At 45.1% G+C, this 19316-nt stretch overlaps 1 protein-coding gene across 4 annotated transcripts in view; it reads left to right on the top strand.

Annotated features, from left to right (window-relative positions):
- LOC135388781 (uncharacterized) overlaps nt 1-19316 on the top strand; it is a 174439-nt gene that overhangs the window by 64437 nt on the left and 90686 nt on the right. For 3 of the 4 annotated variants that reach the window (XM_064618572.1, XM_064618575.1, XM_064618573.1), the window contains 7 exons: nt 6240-6332; nt 6841-6975; nt 8494-8589; nt 10244-10378; nt 11282-11374; nt 12292-12432; nt 15277-15369. In XM_064618572.1, the coding sequence (XP_064474642.1) occupies nt 6240-6332; nt 6841-6975; nt 8494-8589; nt 10244-10378; nt 11282-11374; nt 12292-12432; nt 15277-15369 (786 nt within the window). The remainder of the gene's footprint in view (nt 1-6239; nt 6333-6840; nt 6976-8493; nt 8590-10243; nt 10379-11281; nt 11375-12291; nt 12433-15276; nt 15370-19316) is intronic. The other variant, XM_064618574.1, reaches the window with a different exon arrangement.

Below are 19316 nucleotides of genomic sequence, written 5' to 3' on the forward strand. Positions count from 1 at the left end.
GCTGGAGTGCCTTTATTCAATGTGTCTTACTGGCTTGTTTATTGCCCCGCTCATCTGGCTGGTTCATGATATGTCTACAGGAAGAAACACGAAGCATGTAAGAGACACATGTCGTATGTAAAGCTGATAAAGGTTCGTCCGTTAATGAATTGCTGTTTCAGTGGCCGACAAAGCAATTAGATGTACATTTGCTTCATAGTATAATATGTATACCAGTATACATGAGAGATGTGAATGCGACCAAACAAATTGGAGGTCATTTTAAAGGACGCGGCAAATCAAATCAAGTATGGGAAAAAATTCGAATGAATTAAATAAACTTCGTTTTGCAAGCAAATTTCGTTTCAGAATGAATAATGCATATAATAAAGGATTCAAAATTTCATTCCATTCTACTTCTGTGGACGTATCAGGATTTAGATTTAAAATTTCACTACACTGCAGAATTCTGTTGAAAGGTATGTCAGTTAGTTATGGCCTGCACATGTTGCTTTTCGTTATCGTTAATGAAATAGTGTATCATGCGTATAAGTAGTGGAATACACACGCTGGCTTTGTAGGGCATTGTTAGAGACCATGTCGCTTAGTTGGTGTACAATCAGTGGACAAGTATTACATTGATTTATCCTTGAACGTACCTTTCGATAATGAATTCCAATGAAGCTCGCATGCATCCTGGGCGCTCCATGTTCAGGACAAAGTATGCAAAGAACATAAGCACCGCAGCATCATGGACATCCGAACAGCTTCAAAGGGTAAAAGGGTATCGCTCGTTTCACGGCAACAAAAAAAGTGATCTGACTAAAAACGTCACCACCTGAAACGACAATGTATGAACCTGAGCTTAATGGTTGCGGCAGCACTTTCCCCAGGGCTCAAGTAATACGAAATAGAAAAGGAGTTCTACTTTTTGGAACCTCTATCCAAGTCTGAAAAAAAAAAAAAAAAAACATGTCACGTCAATCAGGCAGTAACAATCATTATCACAAGACAAAGCTTTGCTGCACTACAAGAATGACATGCATCTTCCACTGCTGTGAAAAAGAACACTACAGTAAGGCGATAGCATACCACTAAATGAGACGCTGACTGATGCTGCCGAGTTGTGTATGACGTAATTATTATTACATTCGGTCTTTCGTTTTGTATCTATTAGATACGGCACGAAAATACACAAACTTCTGAATATACGTACACGGCAGCGAGTTGTGAGTGCGGTCAGTGCGGTTGTGGTGGTGGTGGTGACAAGTTGTGAGTGCAAGATATAAGAACGCGCATGAGGAACAACCACGGCTCGAGGAATAAGAAGTCTGTGCTTATGTTGATTTTAGCCGGCATGTTTTTGCGATACACATTCCTGAGCACTGTCCTATTTAAGTAAAAATGTGTACAGCGTCATTTGCTTACCTTCGGTGGCGCAAGCACTGAAGAAGCTTAAGGGCAGAAGTACCAGGGCCTGGCAAATAAAAAATCCGATACGCGTCTGTCGCTGTCACCGCCGTTGGAAATTTCGAAGGGAGAACAGGTCGACGGTCAACGGCACAGCCGTGGTGTCCTCTAGTGGGAGGATTTCGAAGATAATAGGGAGTTTTAGTTCCCAGTACGATAACACGCCGATTGATATGATCTCCGAAAAACAGATACGACTCAAGAGTCGGTGGGAATGATTCGTACAGCGCTTGTCTGCAGTTTAGTTTGCAGACGAAAAGTCATCGAGAACGACCCACCCATACGGAAAATAAAGCGGGACGCCATCAGTTCGCACAAATCTTAACTTCGTTTACTAGTATCCAGTTACATTAGTTACATCATGCGCATGAAACGGGTGTTACAAGCATTTGTATCAATGCATGGTTGTGGAAGACGTAACGTTGCTAAATGTTTCTCTGCGCATTTATGCGCCGGCAACAGCGTTTGGTCAAAAAGAGTCCGCGAAACAATGCACATCTTCACTTAGGCTTAGGCGTCCAGACGGGAAAAGTCATACAAGCTGCGAAGTCCGCACACTACGCCACGTCAGCAGTCCACTGTACTTTCTTCAGAACATCCGCTACTGTATCCGTGGTTGTCGCCCAGCCATGATTTTGGGAAGCAGACCAAAATCGTTCGCGGCGCAGGCTGCGAGCGAACGATATTGTTCCTGTTGTTGTCAGCCATCTTGTTTGTAAGTGAACGCTCTGCGCATGCTCCAGCTGAGTGGGGGCACGAAAGCTCGCACGAAAGAAGTCCGATAAATTCGGAATGAGTGGGATTCCGAGATTCTTCGTAGCCGATAGAGATCTCCGACTCAGTATACGCATGCGCATTTTGCGGAAAGCTGAGTCTGAGAGTTATCGGAGGAGAAGAAGTGGCCAACTAAAACTCCCTAATACCCCTCTCTGTAGTGCAGAGAGCGCTGGGCGAATACGGACTTTCTACTCGTTTCTGAAGCATACGGACGAACATCGAATAAAGATACAGACAATTACACCGTCAAAAAACAGCTTTTCACACTTATGCACCGCTCATACGAAGCGGTCGAGCGTCCGTCAGTTTTAACGGACAACCACTCGTGTGGGTGCAGACTTCACGTTTGCAGAGCTCAAGGCGGCCCTTGCGTTTTCTCGGAAAAAGTCGTCACCTGGTCCGGACTTCACCTATGCAGCACCCCGTAACATGAATAACACCTGCCTTTTGGTCCTCTTACAATAGAGATATACAATCAATCATGGAGGGACGGACAAGTCCCTGCTCAGTGGAAGGAGGCACTCGTGGTCCCCATACTGAAACCGGAAAAGCACCCCTTGGATCTCGCGTCTTTTCGGCCTGTCAGCCTTACCAACTGCCTCAGCAAAGTCCTAGAGCGTATGGTGCTTCACAGGCTGGAGTGGTGGCTTGAGAGAAGATCTGTCTTCCACCAGGAAATGTCAAGCTTCATTAGTCATCGTAATTCCATGGATACAGTGATGGATTTGGTCTCTTCAGTTGAGGAAGCGAAAGCCCGGTGACGAATTGTGATGACTCTTCCTGGACGTCAAGCGGGCGTGTGACACCGTAAGTGACCCCGGTGTTCCTCATGTGTTGCTCCGGTCTCAAGTGCCTGGGAAAGCGCTTGCATGGATTTCAGATTTCCTTTTTTTTTATTGTGTTCCTGAAATTTTTTTGTCAGAACAGGCGAGGGTGACACAGAGAAGACTGCTGTACCGCAGGGTGTCCCTCAAGGAGGTGTCCTAAGCCCGTTATTATTTAATATCGTCATGGTTGACCTCAAGGAATGTCTGCCGAGGAGAGTAAATCTCTCCCTGTATGCAGACGACGTGTGTATTTGGACTGTCGGAAAGTCCCGGCCGGCAATTCAACATCGGTTGCAAAGATCACTGGATGCCATCAACAACTTCTTCTTGAACGCGGTTATGGATATCTCCACGGAAAAATGCGCTGTTCTTCCTTTTACTCGAAGAGCGATGCGGAGGTTCCAACTTCGGATTGGCGACTGCCCCCTCATACAAGTCAAGTTTCAGAGTTTCCTGGGTGGTATCCTGGACAGCAACCTCTCGTGGAGAAAGCACACTGGCTTCGTCATCTCAAAGGCTCAGCGCTGGGCGAATGTGATTCGCCATTTTGCCGGCGTGCGCTGGGGCTGCACCGAGTGGGATCTTCTTGTGCTCCACAAAACTCTGGTTCGTGTATCCCTGCTGTACAGCTTGCGCGTATTGCACGGCATATCAGTCACGTCGGAACACAAGCTTTGGTGTACACTGGCACGTAGCCTGCGGACGCGAATTGGTGTCCCGCGCCGCGCTGTGACGCGGATGGTGATCGCCGACGCCGGAGAAATACCTATCGATGTCCTCCGCCAAAAAGAAACAATCCGACACTATTTACGATTGCTCGCTCACCACCGGCGCCACCCTTTGGTTCAAAAGCTACGTAGGCGGAAGAACAGTGAACTCTCGCTATGTGTTACAGCAGCATCTAGAAACGTCCCTGGCTTTACTGTTTCCCCGACCGCCCCTTCAGTGGCACCATGGACACTGCCGAGCCCATCCTTCTCGACACACATCCCTGGCCTCATGGGGCCCAAGAGCCAGATCCCCGTTCCGGTACTCATGCAATCTACTTTGGAAATGATGGAAACAAAGTACAGAGGCTGCACGGCTGCGTTCACAGACAGTTCGTCTACGTTGGATGGCTCCTCCACTGCCTTTCTCATACCGGACGAGTCACAAATATTGTGGGTTTCGCCTGTTACATCGCACTTTCGTCGACCTCTGCGGAGCTGTATGCCATCTTGCTACCTCTAATGTCTGTCTTGAACTACCCTCCTCGCTCCTGGATGATCTACACTGACTCAAAATCAGCCCAGCAGTGTGTAGGAAGCATGGGCATCCGCGCCTCTTTGTCCCCGGTGGTAGTTAGTATCCAACCGACGCTCAAGGTTCTCGGCGAACAGGGACACCGCTTGACCCTACAGTACGTCCCCGGCCCGGCCACATTGCCCGGCAAAATTGGCATCAGGGCAACGAGGAGGCAGATTTGGCGGCGGGTGCGGCCCACCTATCTCCAGAGCCGTTCCCATTATCATCTCCAACGGAGATAAGACGCTTCTATACTTGTCTGCGTTGGTGTCACCCATGACCCACCAGCAATGGCTCCATGACATCACTCAGTGTTCATTCATCCATGCAGTGGACCCGTCATTATCGTTTAGGATGCCAGGTGGCTTCCCTCGTAGCTTTACGTCACTTCTGCAGCGTCTACGACTCAAAGTCGCCTTCACCCCTTTGTTCCGGGTTAAGCCGGGTTACAGCAACACGGCGCCGTGCCCAGATTGCCACACCCCAGCTACGATCCTCCATATCCTCGAGGGATGCGTCCGGTACACGAGTGAACGAGGGGTGCTTCGACACCAACTTGAGCTCCTTCACCATTGACCATTCAGCTTCTCCAAAGTACTTGGCCCATGGAGCTCTCCTGCGCATCAGTGCCCTTTTTGCTTTCATGCAAGCCACTGGACTCCTCGAAGAGCTCTAAACAGAACTCCCACCTGTCGTCGCTTCGCGTTCACCATAATTCATCATCTCATATTAACCACTGTAAAGTGGGGTAGGGTCGTGTGGCTACCACAGGGAAACATCCAATGTCACCATCACTTCTTCATTTATTGTTGTTGTATTAGAACTGCGGTATGGATCCTAAAGGAAAACGATATCAAGCTCTGAATGACGGTCAGTTGTTGTGAGAGTGTCACGCAGAGAAATTCTTCCTTTAGAGTCTGCGAGGGAAAGCGAATGACATAACAACAACAGGTAGTGTAAGCTGACGATAATGTGAGGTGGTCAGCTGGTGTGTTGCCGGAGAGCGTTGAGTTGAAAACAACGAAGAGAGTTTCCACGAACGCGTGCTTTTTCGCTTCATGCTCACTGTCGAATTTCTCAGCTATTTATGTGAAAGTCACAGGTGTTCCAGTGAACGGTCAAATGACCATGGGCTATGTGAAAAGAACGTATTCTTAGGTGGAAACCGAAAAAAAGAGAGAACTGGGAACTAATTACTTTTGATGAAAACTGCTGAAAATGCCTGTATGAGTAAGTTGGGGTGGCGAAATCTTAGTTTAGTAGGTGCGAGTAATGTGGGTATACCCGCACTAGCCGCGGATGCGTTGCCGGTACACCCGGATTTTACCGCCACCCGCAGCGACACCCAATTTCTACCCGCAAATCGCGAAACTGCGTGCAAATCTCCGAGTAACCGAGTGTATACCAGCATTGACGCTCCCCTCTAGTTATAGTTACACGTCTGTTGCAATTATGGAAGAGCTTGTGTCTTCTCTTGCATTATATACATGACCATACTGAGAAAGAGGAGAGGAAGTTTCTAAAAACGTTTCGTAATTTGAGTTTAAATTTGCCGCCGCCCGTGGCCGCTGCTCTCGATCATTTTTTCTTGAACATGCAAGTAGGAAGCCGTTCCTTCTATCATATTCCTCATAATCTCCCTCCACTACATGCTACCATCCCCGCCAGAGGAGCTGGACGAAGTCCGCGGCGGACTGTTTATAGTCCTCGCACAGTCCCTATAGACAACAGACACGAAGAGTTGTCTATATGCAGTGGCGTGCGTTACTGACGACGGTAGTAGACCACCCCGTTTTGTGTAGCCTGTTGCCTCGGCAGGGATATATATGAAGCTGCACACATTGGACGTCCGCTGCACAGTTCGTTATCGGTATGGATGACAATGCGTGTCTCTGCTTACAGGTTACCGAACAAGCCTATTGCATGTACTACTGCGGTCAAAATGAAAACGGCCTGTGGAAATACGGCACCTATGATGATGGGCTCGACTGTAATGTACGTACCGTTGAACTTACCACGATAGCTTTTGTGAATGAACGAAAAGCACATGGAAAACAGAACAGCTCAAGTTAAGGACACGGATCCCTCAAGATTCACCACAATAAATAAGAAAAAAATAGTGCTTTCTTTTTTCGTTGTGTAGCACCTGTTCTTGTTTTTCATGTAAGCCAATGGCCACGTCGTGTGTCTTTTTCCATGCCAAACATTGAGTCCACGATGAGATGTTTAGCTGGGATCTCTGTATTTGTTCTTCTTACTATATCTGTGACAGGGATCCGTGAGTGATTAGGGTTTCTGATTAGGGTTTCTTCTGAAAGCAGTGATGCAATCGCCTCTAGGACTTCATTTGGATATAGTCATTTCTTCGCAAAATACAGTTTCGACAAATATGCTCATTAAAATATTTCACTTCATTAATTTTAATTTAATTACGACATTTCTTGCAAATCCAGTTAATGTATCAAGCGATCGCTTAAAGGTGACCTGCATGATTTCACTGCAGTACCAAGGTACAGGGGATGGCACATGTTATGGTGGGATCTGCTACCAAAAGGGCTTCGTTCCTACACCTGGACGTGAAACTGAGACTGACCGGTTTAGGAAAGCCGTAAAGGTTTGCGAGAAGAGACAGCGCTTAGTAAGTATATAATTAAGTTTAGCAACCTCACTCCAGAAATTAATATGGTCTCTGGGATATGCTACATGAATTACAGCATTGTAGTCTACAAGTTCTCCTGCGATAAACTACGACGTTTCATCCATCACGTAAAACATAAAAATAAAAAAAACACGGCCGCGATTGATGTCGGAACTTGATATATGTGCGACAAAATATATGTAACAAAGTTGCGATGGCCACGAAGTAACACGCACCCGCATATATACACATTACTCAAGAGATTGTTTGAGCGATTATCTTCTCCGTGCACTCTACCAAGACTCTGTGTCGAAGTACTGTAGGGGACATGGTTGTCTAAAATCAGCGGTCCGGGGTTTACCGCATCTCAAATCTCCAGGTGTTGCAAGACTGTTTATTTCGAGTAATAAACACGTGCAGCACATGGTCCACTTTCAAATACAATACTGACACAACCCTTTCAAGCGCAACAGAGGTAATATGGGATTTAGCTAACCGTGTCCCCAACAGCACACTGCCAGTGAACATGTGAATAGTGGACTTCTGAATAGCGAACATGTGCATAGTGAATAGCGAACTTGTGAGTAAGCACATGGGAAGTATTTTTGGGGACTGTGTGTGTGTGGGGGGGGGGGGGCGAGAATTTATGTTAGGAGTAGCAGAACAAGTGGGGAGACGAGTTTGATTTCGCCTATTTTTTCGTTACAAACAAGCAAACAGTACTTCGATCGCGGCTTCTGATATCGGGAATATCTGCTTGTCATTGGTAAATGTTACTATGTTGTTGTCAGATACGTTCGGTAGACCATTTATCCAAAAATGCGATTGGAACTGCACAATACTGTCCGGATGAAGTCCGCGTAACTCCGGCCGCAGGAAACACAAGCCAAAGGGCGTCGTCCGTGTAACGACTGTATAGTAGGTCGCTCTGTTTTGTGCAACCAGTATCCCAGGCAGCGATAAAGGGCAAGCAAAGCAGCACAGAGTGGACGTCCCTTGCCGACATACCGTTTGGCTGCCTTTTCCTCACTTTTTATTTATTTCTTTATCTATTTATTGAGATATACTACAAACCCCACAGAGGGTTGATGTAGGTGGGGCCACAACATTTCATTCAAAATGGCACTCAGAACTTTTTTTAAGGATAGACTCACGTGCGAGCACATGCATACAAATACAAAAATGTGAAATATTTGGTCAGACTCAAATGATCTCGTCAACAAACTGCTGTAATTTTGTTACATTATGTACGACCTGTGGCATCGAATTCAAATCGCGGATAGTGCGTGGAAAAAACGAATACTATAGAAACAATCTACGCGTGCGAACGGTTCTTGGAAAATTGAGCTATATGAGGACTTCTTGTAGGACCAAGTTCGCGAAACCGTGTGTAAGAATCTATGTCGATGTTATATATATATATTTTTTTTTGTTCCTCTGTCTCTCTGTTCTAATAAATATCCCCCTCCCCTTGCACACTTTATCTCCTCGAACGACAGTGAATCTTTCGCCTTACAGGACAGTGAAGCAGCCCATTGCATGTACTACTGCGGACACCATACTGCAACCGGCCAATCCAAATATGGTCCATTCGATGACGGGCTAGACTGTAATGTACGTAGCCTTCAAATTGTAGCAGTTTTTCAACTTTGCAGTTCGAGTTTCGACGAAACACGCTCGCTCGCTCTAAACAGAACTCCGACCTGTCGTCGCTTCAATCTCACCATAATTCATCCTCTCATATTAACCACTGTGAAGTGGGGTAGGGTCCTCTGGCTACCACGGGGAAACATCCCATGTCATCATCACTTCTTCATTTATTGTTGTTGTTCGACGAAAGCAACTTGTAAAAGGTGGCAGTTAAAGTTAGGGGTGCGCATCCCTATCCTACGAGACAAGTGCTTTTGACAATACAATTAGGACGTCGAATTGGAACCGAGGGTAAATTGCAGTTTTGCCGAACATACAGAGAGCCCTATCAAGGAGGTGGCTGACATTCGAAACAATCAAAATTTAGAATTGTAAGCAAGGTTCGAAAAATGCTTAATGAGTTTTCATGACAAATCATGCCCCTTATTGAAGTCTTGGCACACCTGCGAATGTTTAATCACGCCACCTCTCCCATGGGACACTTTATCGGAGGCTTTCAATATGTTGTCTCCGGTGGACATCTACAGGGTGGTCCACCAACCATGACAGAAATTCATTGTAAAAAACGTAGGCCCCGAAGAGACATGCGGTCAAGGGACCTTTTTCTGCCAATAACTTTTGCCACATATTGGTAACATTTTTATTTCATTTCAATTGACGGAAAGTTGATTTCTTGAATTGAACTCCGAAATTTCCCAAGGCAACCAAACGTTTTCTTTGTGGAAATGGGTTTCCCGGTGTCATTTTACTGAGTATAGCGCATAATCCCACTCGTAATGCAATGGCAATTACCGAAATAAATTCGCCGAAAATGAGCCCGCCTATACCCGAAAATGAGCTCCGCCTATTTTTTGACGGCTCGTAGTTTGAGCGCAAAGTTGCGAAAAAAGGAGGTTACATTGACACGCCAGTCGAAGGGGGAAAGTGTTACAAGCTTTACCCAGGGAACAAACACGCGCGGTGAGTGCAGGAATCAGCGAGCTATCTTATGAAAAATGAGGTCACCCGGCGGCTTGTAACCCTTTCTCCCTCGTGTGGCGTGTCAATGTAACCTCCGTTCTTCGCAGCTTTGCGCTCAAACTACGAGCCGTCAAAAAAAGGTGGAGCCAAGTGCTGATTTTCGGCGAATTTATTTCGGCAATTGCCATTGCATTACGGGTAGGATTATGTGCTATACTGAGTAAAATGACCACGGGGAACCCATTTCCGCAAAGAAAACGTTAGGTTGCCTTTTTAAATTTCGGAGCTCAATTCAAGAAGTTAACTTTCCGTCAATTGAAAAGAAATAAAAATGTTACCAATATGTGGCAAAAGTTATTGTCAGAAAAAAGTCCCTTGACCGCATGTCTCTTCGGGGCCTACGTCTTTCACAATGAATTTCTATCATGGTTGGTGGACCACCCTGTATATAACAGACCAGGGTCCTTTTAGGGGAACAGCGATGTCGGATCCACTTGGGGTTCATCTGCAAGTACTCACTTCTTTAGGAAGTACAGTTCTGACAGAATACCTCATAAATATTTTAATCCGCTAATGTAAATTTAGTTATGTTGACTCCAAGAATGAAGCCAATTCATCAAGCGACTGCTGAAGAGTGATCTGTACAATTCTCCTGCAGTACCAAGGAACTGGGGATGGTACATGCTATAGAGGGATCTGCTACCAAAAGGGCTCCCTTCCTAAACCTGGACCTGAAACTGAAGCTGACCTGCACAGGAACGCCGTAATGGACTGCGAGAAGAGACAGCGTTCAGTAAGTATCTTCCAACGTTCGCCATAACTATGCAAGACATTCTAATCCTGAAACTTCAAAGGCACTTCATAAGATATGTCCCTATATATATCTGCTATCTCTTTTCCTCCTTTCCTTTTTTCTTCACTAAACATATCCCCCCTATATATCTTGTGATGCAACAACGCAATAAAATACAATCAGAGGTGGGACGAATCCAGAATTTTACGAATCCGAATCCGGATCCGAATCCAAGGACGGTTCTGCGAATCCACGAACCTTACGAATCTCGAATCTTTTCTTTCAAAACAGTTTAAGAAGCCAAGAAAAAAAAACTTCTAGTGAAAAGTGTTTTGAAGCAGAGTATTATATATTTGTTTAATGAAAAAAAAAAAAAAACACCTGGAGTCCTTCCTGTCCCGGCGTATATTAATCCTCACAAACGTAGTGCCAGGGCTACTTGCAATATGACTCTCGTAGAAGAATTTACTCCAAAACCTTGCACAGTCATGCTACGTCGTTTTCATTCTGCTCACGCCCCCAAGGAAACAAAGAAAGGAAGATGGGGATGCCGTCCTTCAGACCCTTTCGACTCAAGTGTAACCACGGTTGGAACCGTGATCTTCTTTGGGGAGTATCGCAGGAACACAGCACCTCAGTTGGTTGCACAAACACAGCACCTCGCCTGGTTGCACGCCCAATATTGGCAGCCCAAATTGGACCGATATTGGTAATCCTGGCAGCACGCATGGGTCAAATATTGGACCAATATTGACGTGCTCCTTGGGTGGGAGCGGTAGGAGGACGCACTATTCTGAGAAACATTTTTCCGCTGCAGGCATAAATGCCAAGCTGCACAGTAGGCGTGCGCTGCACACTTCGTTATACACATGAATGAACGTCAACGAATTTCTCTTCTTACAGGACAGTGAATCAGGCCATTGCATGTACTACTGTGGACAAACTTCAAGCGGCTTGTTAAAATATGGCATCTACGATGATGGACTCGTCTGTAATGTACGTAGTGTTCAAATTATCACGACAATTGTTCTAAACGAAAATTATGTCGAAGAAAACTGCACGAAAAACTTAACGTTTAAAGTAGCTCATCGCTATCGAGATAATGCGCGTCCGTATCAAGATGACACGATTTAGAACAAAAATATCTAACTGAATTCGTGAACGAGGCCAGCTTGTACTCTTGCTCAACATACGGGTAGAGGCATCAAGAGACTGGCGATCGTCGTAGATGGTACAGATTCACAATTTACAGTTAAACAAGGTGAAAAGAAAGCCCAATTGGTGTTTTTCTTTAAATCACTTTGAAGGCAGAAGCACGCCGTGAATCATTGTGGCTGTCTTAGGAACGCTTTCCCCGGTGTTAGGTATTTGGCGGTACGCCTGGACTAAACCGATCTTTGAAAGAGTCAACATTCCTTTGATGTCTGCCGCTGTATCCATGGATATTCGGGACAGGGTTACCTATCGTTTAAATGAAGCAACTTAGGGGGGAAAAAAGCGCTCACGCAAGCTTTCTAAACCTGGGTCTCCCGATTTCTTTATTCCTGATTTCTCTTTCAGATACGGCTTTTCAGGCTTACGTGTTTGTGTCGTCCATGTTTGTAACTCGCCTCGGCTAATTTCTCGTTGTTAATCAATCGTGCATAGAAACACGCTTCAGTCCCGGTCACCACTGTTGCGAGACAAAAACTACGCGACTGTTATCGCTGAGAGCCTCAGCTCGACTGAACTCGAAAAGTTGAATAGCTTTATCAGTGGCGCGCTTCCGCACTAATGCGGTAGCGATGGCGCGGCCATACTCCGGTTCAAACGCAATTAAATATTTCATTTATATAACCTTAATTTCGTTATGCTAATTTAAGCGAGTCAAGTTCGCTTGCAACTGACTACTTGAGCTGCTCATTTTCCTGCAGTACCGAGGTACATGGGATGGTACATGCTATGGTGGTCTGTGTTACCAAAAGGGCTCTCTTCGCGCACCTGTGCCTGAAAGTGAAACCGAAACTGACCGTGTTCGGAACGCCGTAAGGGCCTGCGAGAAGAGACAACGTTCGGTAAGTAAAATGAATGACCATGCGCGCTAATAAGCACCTTACAAAACGCACATTTCGCAGCCGCTACTTTTTTTGAGCAGCGATTCCACTGCATTTTAAACTGGTAGCGCAAAAGTATTTCCGCTACAAATTCGGGTAGCAATCCACTCTTTCTCCACAACCGCTGCTTTCATTAAAATAGAAAACGTAGAACACGGTGCGGGAAAAACCAAGAAACCGACAAAGCAGGCTTTTTTCTGTGTTATTTATTTCATTTTGTTGCCATTTACGCAGGCATGTCTGGCGATCCTCCTCGATTTCAGCTACTGTCATAGTTAGGCCCCGCTGAATGTAATGAAAAATTATGTAATTCTCTTCTTGTATGTCAGAATCCATCAAATTTTATTTTCTTCCTATTTTCTTAAGCGTTCGGGTAGCTCTTATGGTACGACAATATACATAGATGGCGTACTTACTAGAAGTAGAACAAACTAAATGAAAATTGTTACGCATCGAAACTCAGCAAGATGCAGCAAGACAAATACCGTAAGAAAGTTGCAACGCTGCCACGAAATTACACGTACCCGCACATAAACATGGCTCAGGAGGTGTCACAGGCAATTGGATATGTTAAAAGAGGATCGAGAGCACGCTGACCCCTTTTTAAAGATTATTTTAGCGGCGGATAGTGCCACCAGTACCATGTGGTCTTGCGCAGCAACTGTGATCGTAGCTGACCTCTAGCGCGCACGAGAAGTCTTTGAAATACACACTCTTAAAATCCCCTCAACTCCTTGAGTGAGACGATAAGTAAAAAAAAAAAATATGATGCTGACGTCACGTAGACAGTGCACCACATGTAGCTCGACGATGCGTCGGTCCATCCTCTAAGCAAATCGTGTACTTTAGTACTTTAGGTTTATTTTACGAAATTTCTCTTTCTGACACTGCCAGAGCTGTTAATGGGGAGAGCATGGCCATTGGGAGGAGCCTATTTTAATGCGCGTCATTCGACGTCACACGACATACGTGCGTTCTTGAAGCGTAGCTACCATTTTGAAATGTTCCTGCGCCGTCGCGAGACGCCATTCATTTTGGCCAAGTGGGCGGAGCGATGACCGATCTGACATCACGACTAGGTCCGAGTATGGCTTCATTGGGAGAGCGTGACACTTAATTCCACGAATATTTTGTCCGTTATGAACTCCGTCGTGACGCCGTTGGGAGAGAGCGTGACCCATAATTCCACCAATATTTTATGGCGGCCCTGTGGCGCTCGCGTTCAGGACTACCTCTTCCGGTCTTACGTCTCGGTAATGATTTGTTTTATATCTGCTAATGCGCTCAGTATGTGCCTTACACATGATGCTGGCTTGTAAGGGTACATTTTACATTTTTGTGTAAACGTCGTTTTCATTCAGAAGAGAAAGTTTTTTTTTTGTGGGACTGTTGGAAATCCTCCCTACAGGAAACTCGTTGCTTGGTTGAAAAGCCCTCGCCAAGGGGTATTGTGGGCTAAGCTGTCCGACACTGTGTGAATTGAAAGCGCTACATGTGGTACATTGCGTGAAGTGTCTATTCACTATACCTGTGACTCAGTAAAGAATGTTTTTTTTTATTTTTTTATTGCGGTTTCTTGACTTGCAGTATATGCTTCTGACACGAAAATGTCATGGTCAGTTGTGCTGGTGAAAACATTTATCCACAATGCAGTTGGCAGTTCACAGTATACTGTCCAGATGAAGTCTGCAATGGCTCCGACCATGGCCAACACAACCCAGAGGGTGTCGTGCTTGTAATGGCGCATGCATGTTACTGGCCACGGTAGCAGATCTTACTATTTTGGGTAACATTATTCATCGGCAAGAATGAAGGTCAAATTGCACACTTCACATTCAGTATCGTTGCTCATCATCATACACAGAACAACTGCCATTGTTACCTACCCACTGTGACTACCTGCAAGTGAAGGCCTTATATAGGAAGGGTCAGACGCCGGTGGCGTGCAGCTGTTCCCCAAATACAAAGTATAAGAAAACTACATGGCAGACACGAGCAACGAACTAGAAACACAAAATAAGTAAACGCTTGAGTAGTGCAGACAAGCAAATCAACAGAAGGTTAAGCGAATGCCGCAAATTCATCAGAGGAAGGCTGACTGCTGACATAATACACGCTTGAACAATTCTTGAATAACTACGCAGCTTAAAAAGTGACTCTTATAACATTGTTACATCGATATAGATATTTTAAACGCCGGGTACATGTTGGTGTAATGTGTTCCAGATGTGAACTGCTGAATGCCGGAATGAGAAATAGCCGAAATTAGTATTTTATGCAAACTGAGTGTGAGGGAATTCTAATTCCGTAGCGGAAATAGACATCGACAATTTCGGTGGCATAAAGCCACGAATGGTAAGGGTACATAGATTATTGACTGGCCAATATGCTAAAGTACACAGTCTATATCTCAGTACCTTGACACTGGGAATGTAAAAATAGATTGAATGCATACGTAAGAGCTTCATTAGTGAGTAAAGCTAGCATTGTGAGGAACATCTTTTTCTTTTCTCTCTCTTTTTGCTTTTAGCAGTGCACAGCAGTGTTACCGTACAGACGTACGCCATAAGAGCCTTCAACAAAAGACGAACTGTGCTGAGGATGGACGGAGGGCGTAAGGCGGACGCTATTGCGTGTGATCCAAAGTATCTTTTCATACATAGATGTTAACATGACCATGCAGCGACAGGTGTTTTTCAATTATTATACCCCACAATTCAACCGCTACGATTTTATTAAGTGTACTGGAGCCAAGAACACTACCGTGTTAAGTTGATGGAACATAATGAATTTATCTCCTTACAGGAAAGTGAAGGTGGCCAGTGCATGTACTACTGCGGCCAGACTGCAAGCGGCGTGTGGAAATATGGCACCTACGATGATGGACTCGATTGTAATGTACGTAGCCATCGAATTATCCCAGCTTTTGTGAGTCACAGCTTTTGCCACCAAAGGAACACGGAGATGACAGCAGTCATCTTGAATCGCTGAAAAGTTTGGGCGCAAGCCCAAAGTTCAACCAGAAATTCAGAGTACAAACGAAGTATGCATGGCTGTCGTCGCGATGTCTTCTTCGGCCATTGGTGACAAAACAGCATAAATGCAGGCGAGCTGGTGGAGAAACTCCGTACTGTAAAAACAAACTGGCAGATATGGTGCAAGTTACATCAAAACGACTGCGACAGCGAATACCAGATGAAAGTGTCGAGACTGGGCGATTCACGCATATCGTGTGCTCGCTTGTCCGCATGCGCTCTCGTTTTCGATCTTGCGTTTCCGTTGCTGTCGTTTCGTGATAGTGTACACTTGAGGTGCAATTTCCTGCTCTTCAGCGTCGTTACTCGTACTGGCAACGACACAAATATGCCGCGCCCGAGCCGCCTTAACATGTTCAAATGTGTGCTCTTCATCAGGGGTTCTCTTGGTCCTGGCTGCTGCGCGTTGGCTCTTCTTGCGCTGTGCATTCTTCCCACGGCTTGCCTTGGTCTTCTGTGGGGTCCTGATCGTCGACGCTTTGGGGCGTCCCGCCCGTGCTTCTGCAGCGCGATGTGCCCGAAGCCCTTCAGAAGACTTACACTTCTTAGTATGGACCATAATGAGGCCAACGCCACAGCAACGTGACTCGCCGAAATGACAGATCTGCGTCCTGCAACTTTATTCTCTTCGTTTCTTCTCTGTGTTTCTCCTCTCCTGTGTTTCGGCGATAAGACGTACGGAACAAGATTTTCACGCAATTGAATCCTTAACAGCTGTCAATGTTAAAGCGTCAGTTTGGGCAAAAAAGACAACGGACAACACAGAAGGACTCGAAGACGGGAAGATTTACTTCACGCAAAACAAGGAAACGTGTACACGACAGACGCGGGAAAACTGAGGGAAAGGACCACGGCAGAAGATAAATAAGTCAAGTACAGCATAGCCAGCAAATATTTTTCACAGAACGCGACTAAAATCCGCAGGAATTGATACTGAGGGAACGCTTACACAATTGCCCACGCTTTTGGTAGCTATTGTTTCACTTACAGGGACTATGAAGTGATTTTTTTTTTCGTTTTCATGAGAAAGAAACCATTTTCCGAGTCTAGAACCAAAATTTTATCTTCATCATGCGAGGAGTATTCTCGTCCACAATCTCGTCCAGTATACACGTCCACACCGGGGAAAGAACATCCACCTAAACGGCGCAAAGGCGTGAGTATTTTTCGTCATTGGGGCTAACAAAGGTCTCTCAGTCTGTGTGATTCAAATGCTATCATAGATTTCAGGATTGCGTAAATGGGTGAATTCTCATCTGCGTGCCTCTGAACCTTGCCGCCGCTTACGGCACAGAGAGAGTAAAAAAAAAGAAAATAGAAGTTACCGAATCTAGTCCCTAAACTTAGGTGGTGCACTGTTGATAAAAGTACACTTCGTTTAGCATCATCTTAGAAACCATACATACCATACTTCAAAGTAACCATCAACTTCAAACCATACTCCAACAGAATAGTTATGTAATATGTTGAACATACTTATCCGTTCTTTTCTCTTCACTCATCTGCTTTCATGTTTACAGGTGACTTCCCCAGCGGAGCCTGGAACCCCTTAGGTGAGATCATTGTAACCCATTATTCAGAACAGACAAATGCTGTGCACCCTCTTTCTAGATGACTCTTTCATGCAGTGTCTTGCCTACCATTCGAGCTCTGTATATTGTTCACAAGTCTTTTACCTTTTTTGTTATTTGATTTACAGTTTGCTTTATCATGTGCACAAATATGATCTTGAGGTGGACATCTTGTTGTTTACACTTCTTATCTTATAATCATTGCTCAGTTAGATTACATGATTTGCATTCACCGGAACTGGAGTTGTATAATGTGTTATTTTCTTCTCTCAAATCAGGGCAGCCCATGTGTATGGCAGCTGAAGTCTTTCACCAGGGTAACATGCCAGGAGAACTCCGGCAAGTGCTCTGCAGGTCACCTCTACATTAAAGAAACCTACCTTTGATGCACTATGTACTCATGAGATTTTGTTCCTGCTACAACGCGCGCTTCCTGCGCTTTGTTTCATATTACCAAAAAATAACCCTACCAACCATTATCATACCAGTGGTGTACTACTGTGTTCAACCAGTTCAACTTGGTCTCTGCATCCTGCAAGGCCGTCTAGCTACTTCAGCCCTTATTTGCTGGTAACACTGGTGTCAATAGTTGTTAGATGAGCTGTGTGACAGTGTAAAGTAGAACATATCCTGTGTTCTATTAAAAATAAAACTTATGCATATGTATAGCATATAATGTGTATATGTAGATGCTAGGCCTTAGTTATTGTACTATTTGAGCTAAACGTCGACATTTCAGCTGTTTGAGCCTGATGCCCTGGTCCTTGACGCACATACAAGTGTGCCCACACCCTCGGAGGAGCCTGCACAGCTGAGGACTCTGTCCCGGTGCCAAATGAAACAGATCTTAGACAAAGAAAGCAGATTTCTGCCAGAAGACCAACAAGCAGTTTACTTGAAATAGTACCAATTACTTGTCGTTTTTTTTTAATTGCAAAATATAGGGCATGCTACGTGACTACTGGGGATTATTGTTTCTTTCCAGTTACGTCAACTGGTGACTTCAAGCTTACGTAACACAATAATATAAGATGGCAATGAAGCAGGCGAAGTAGTGTCGTGAGATTGTGTCCCCCAGTCTTAGGGTTATGGATGTGTTACACAGTATTGGAAACCTGGTTCAAATTTAAATTTGTTCAACGAAAACAGTTATCGGAAATAAATACGATGTGCAGAATACTCTTACACAATACGCTGCAGCTGAGTTTCTGTAGGCATGGTGGTTGGCAATGCTAAATGTTCATATTTACGACGTGCTCAACATTGAATACAGAATACGTGACGTGCTCATAAATAAATTCTTGCGTGAAACATTCTTAGGCAAACAACGAGTCCTTCGACGGAAGGAAATACAGCCATCTGTAGAACAATAAATGCAGAGTAAATCAAAATCGCCTGAAGGCGGGAAGCTGCTTTGAATAATAACAGTAATGATGTCGAAGAACACGAGTTGAAACAAAGTAAAACAAGACATTAGACCACCCAGTCTTCTAGGATAATTCGTGAAAACAAATCGAGCAACGAAGGGGGCATCTTCCAAATATCACAGTCGCACTTCACAACGCACTTCCTTTGTTGTCAGATTGCCAACGCGTAAACATAACTGCAACTGACTTAAATATAACTGCAACGCCAAGCAACCACCAGACACTTTCCATTGGTGACGGCGATACAACCAATACGCGTTGCGGTGAATCGCTAGAGGGCCACGTAACACGTTGTGAACGGCCGCAGAGCAGAGGACGAATACATTCGATGAAAAAGTACAGCTCACATTTCATACTTGCCAGCTCAACTGTAGCAAATGATTCACACGCAAAAAGTTGTTCATTATAGCGTGTTATCCGAACGCCTCCAACCAAGAAAAAGTAATGCTTCAACTTCAACCCTCAGACGCGACCAGAGACCTTGTGACCTTCTGTGTGCGACTAGACTGCGACAGCCACAGCGGGCTCGCAGCATTACTTGCCATTGTGCAACACCGGTGACGTAACGGGGCACATAAGTGCGGTCCCTACAGTTACACCATCGACGGGAGAATGTGCGCGGGAGAGGAGGAACGCGGAACAGACATTTAGAGCGCGCGCTTCTCACGGAGTGGAGCGATTTCGTCCAGAAAAAATTGTGGCATATTAGTCTCTTGTCGAGAAGAACAGGTTCCAGTGAAAAAATAGTATGGGGGTTAGGGAAATTTCATAGTCCCTTTAAGAGGCGTCGGCTGGTTGCAAATTCATGAGCA

This window comes from Ornithodoros turicata, chromosome 3 (genome assembly GCF_037126465.1).
Source record: "Ornithodoros turicata isolate Travis chromosome 3, ASM3712646v1, whole genome shotgun sequence".
Lineage (NCBI taxonomy): Eukaryota > Metazoa > Arthropoda > Arachnida > Ixodida > Argasidae > Ornithodoros > Ornithodoros turicata.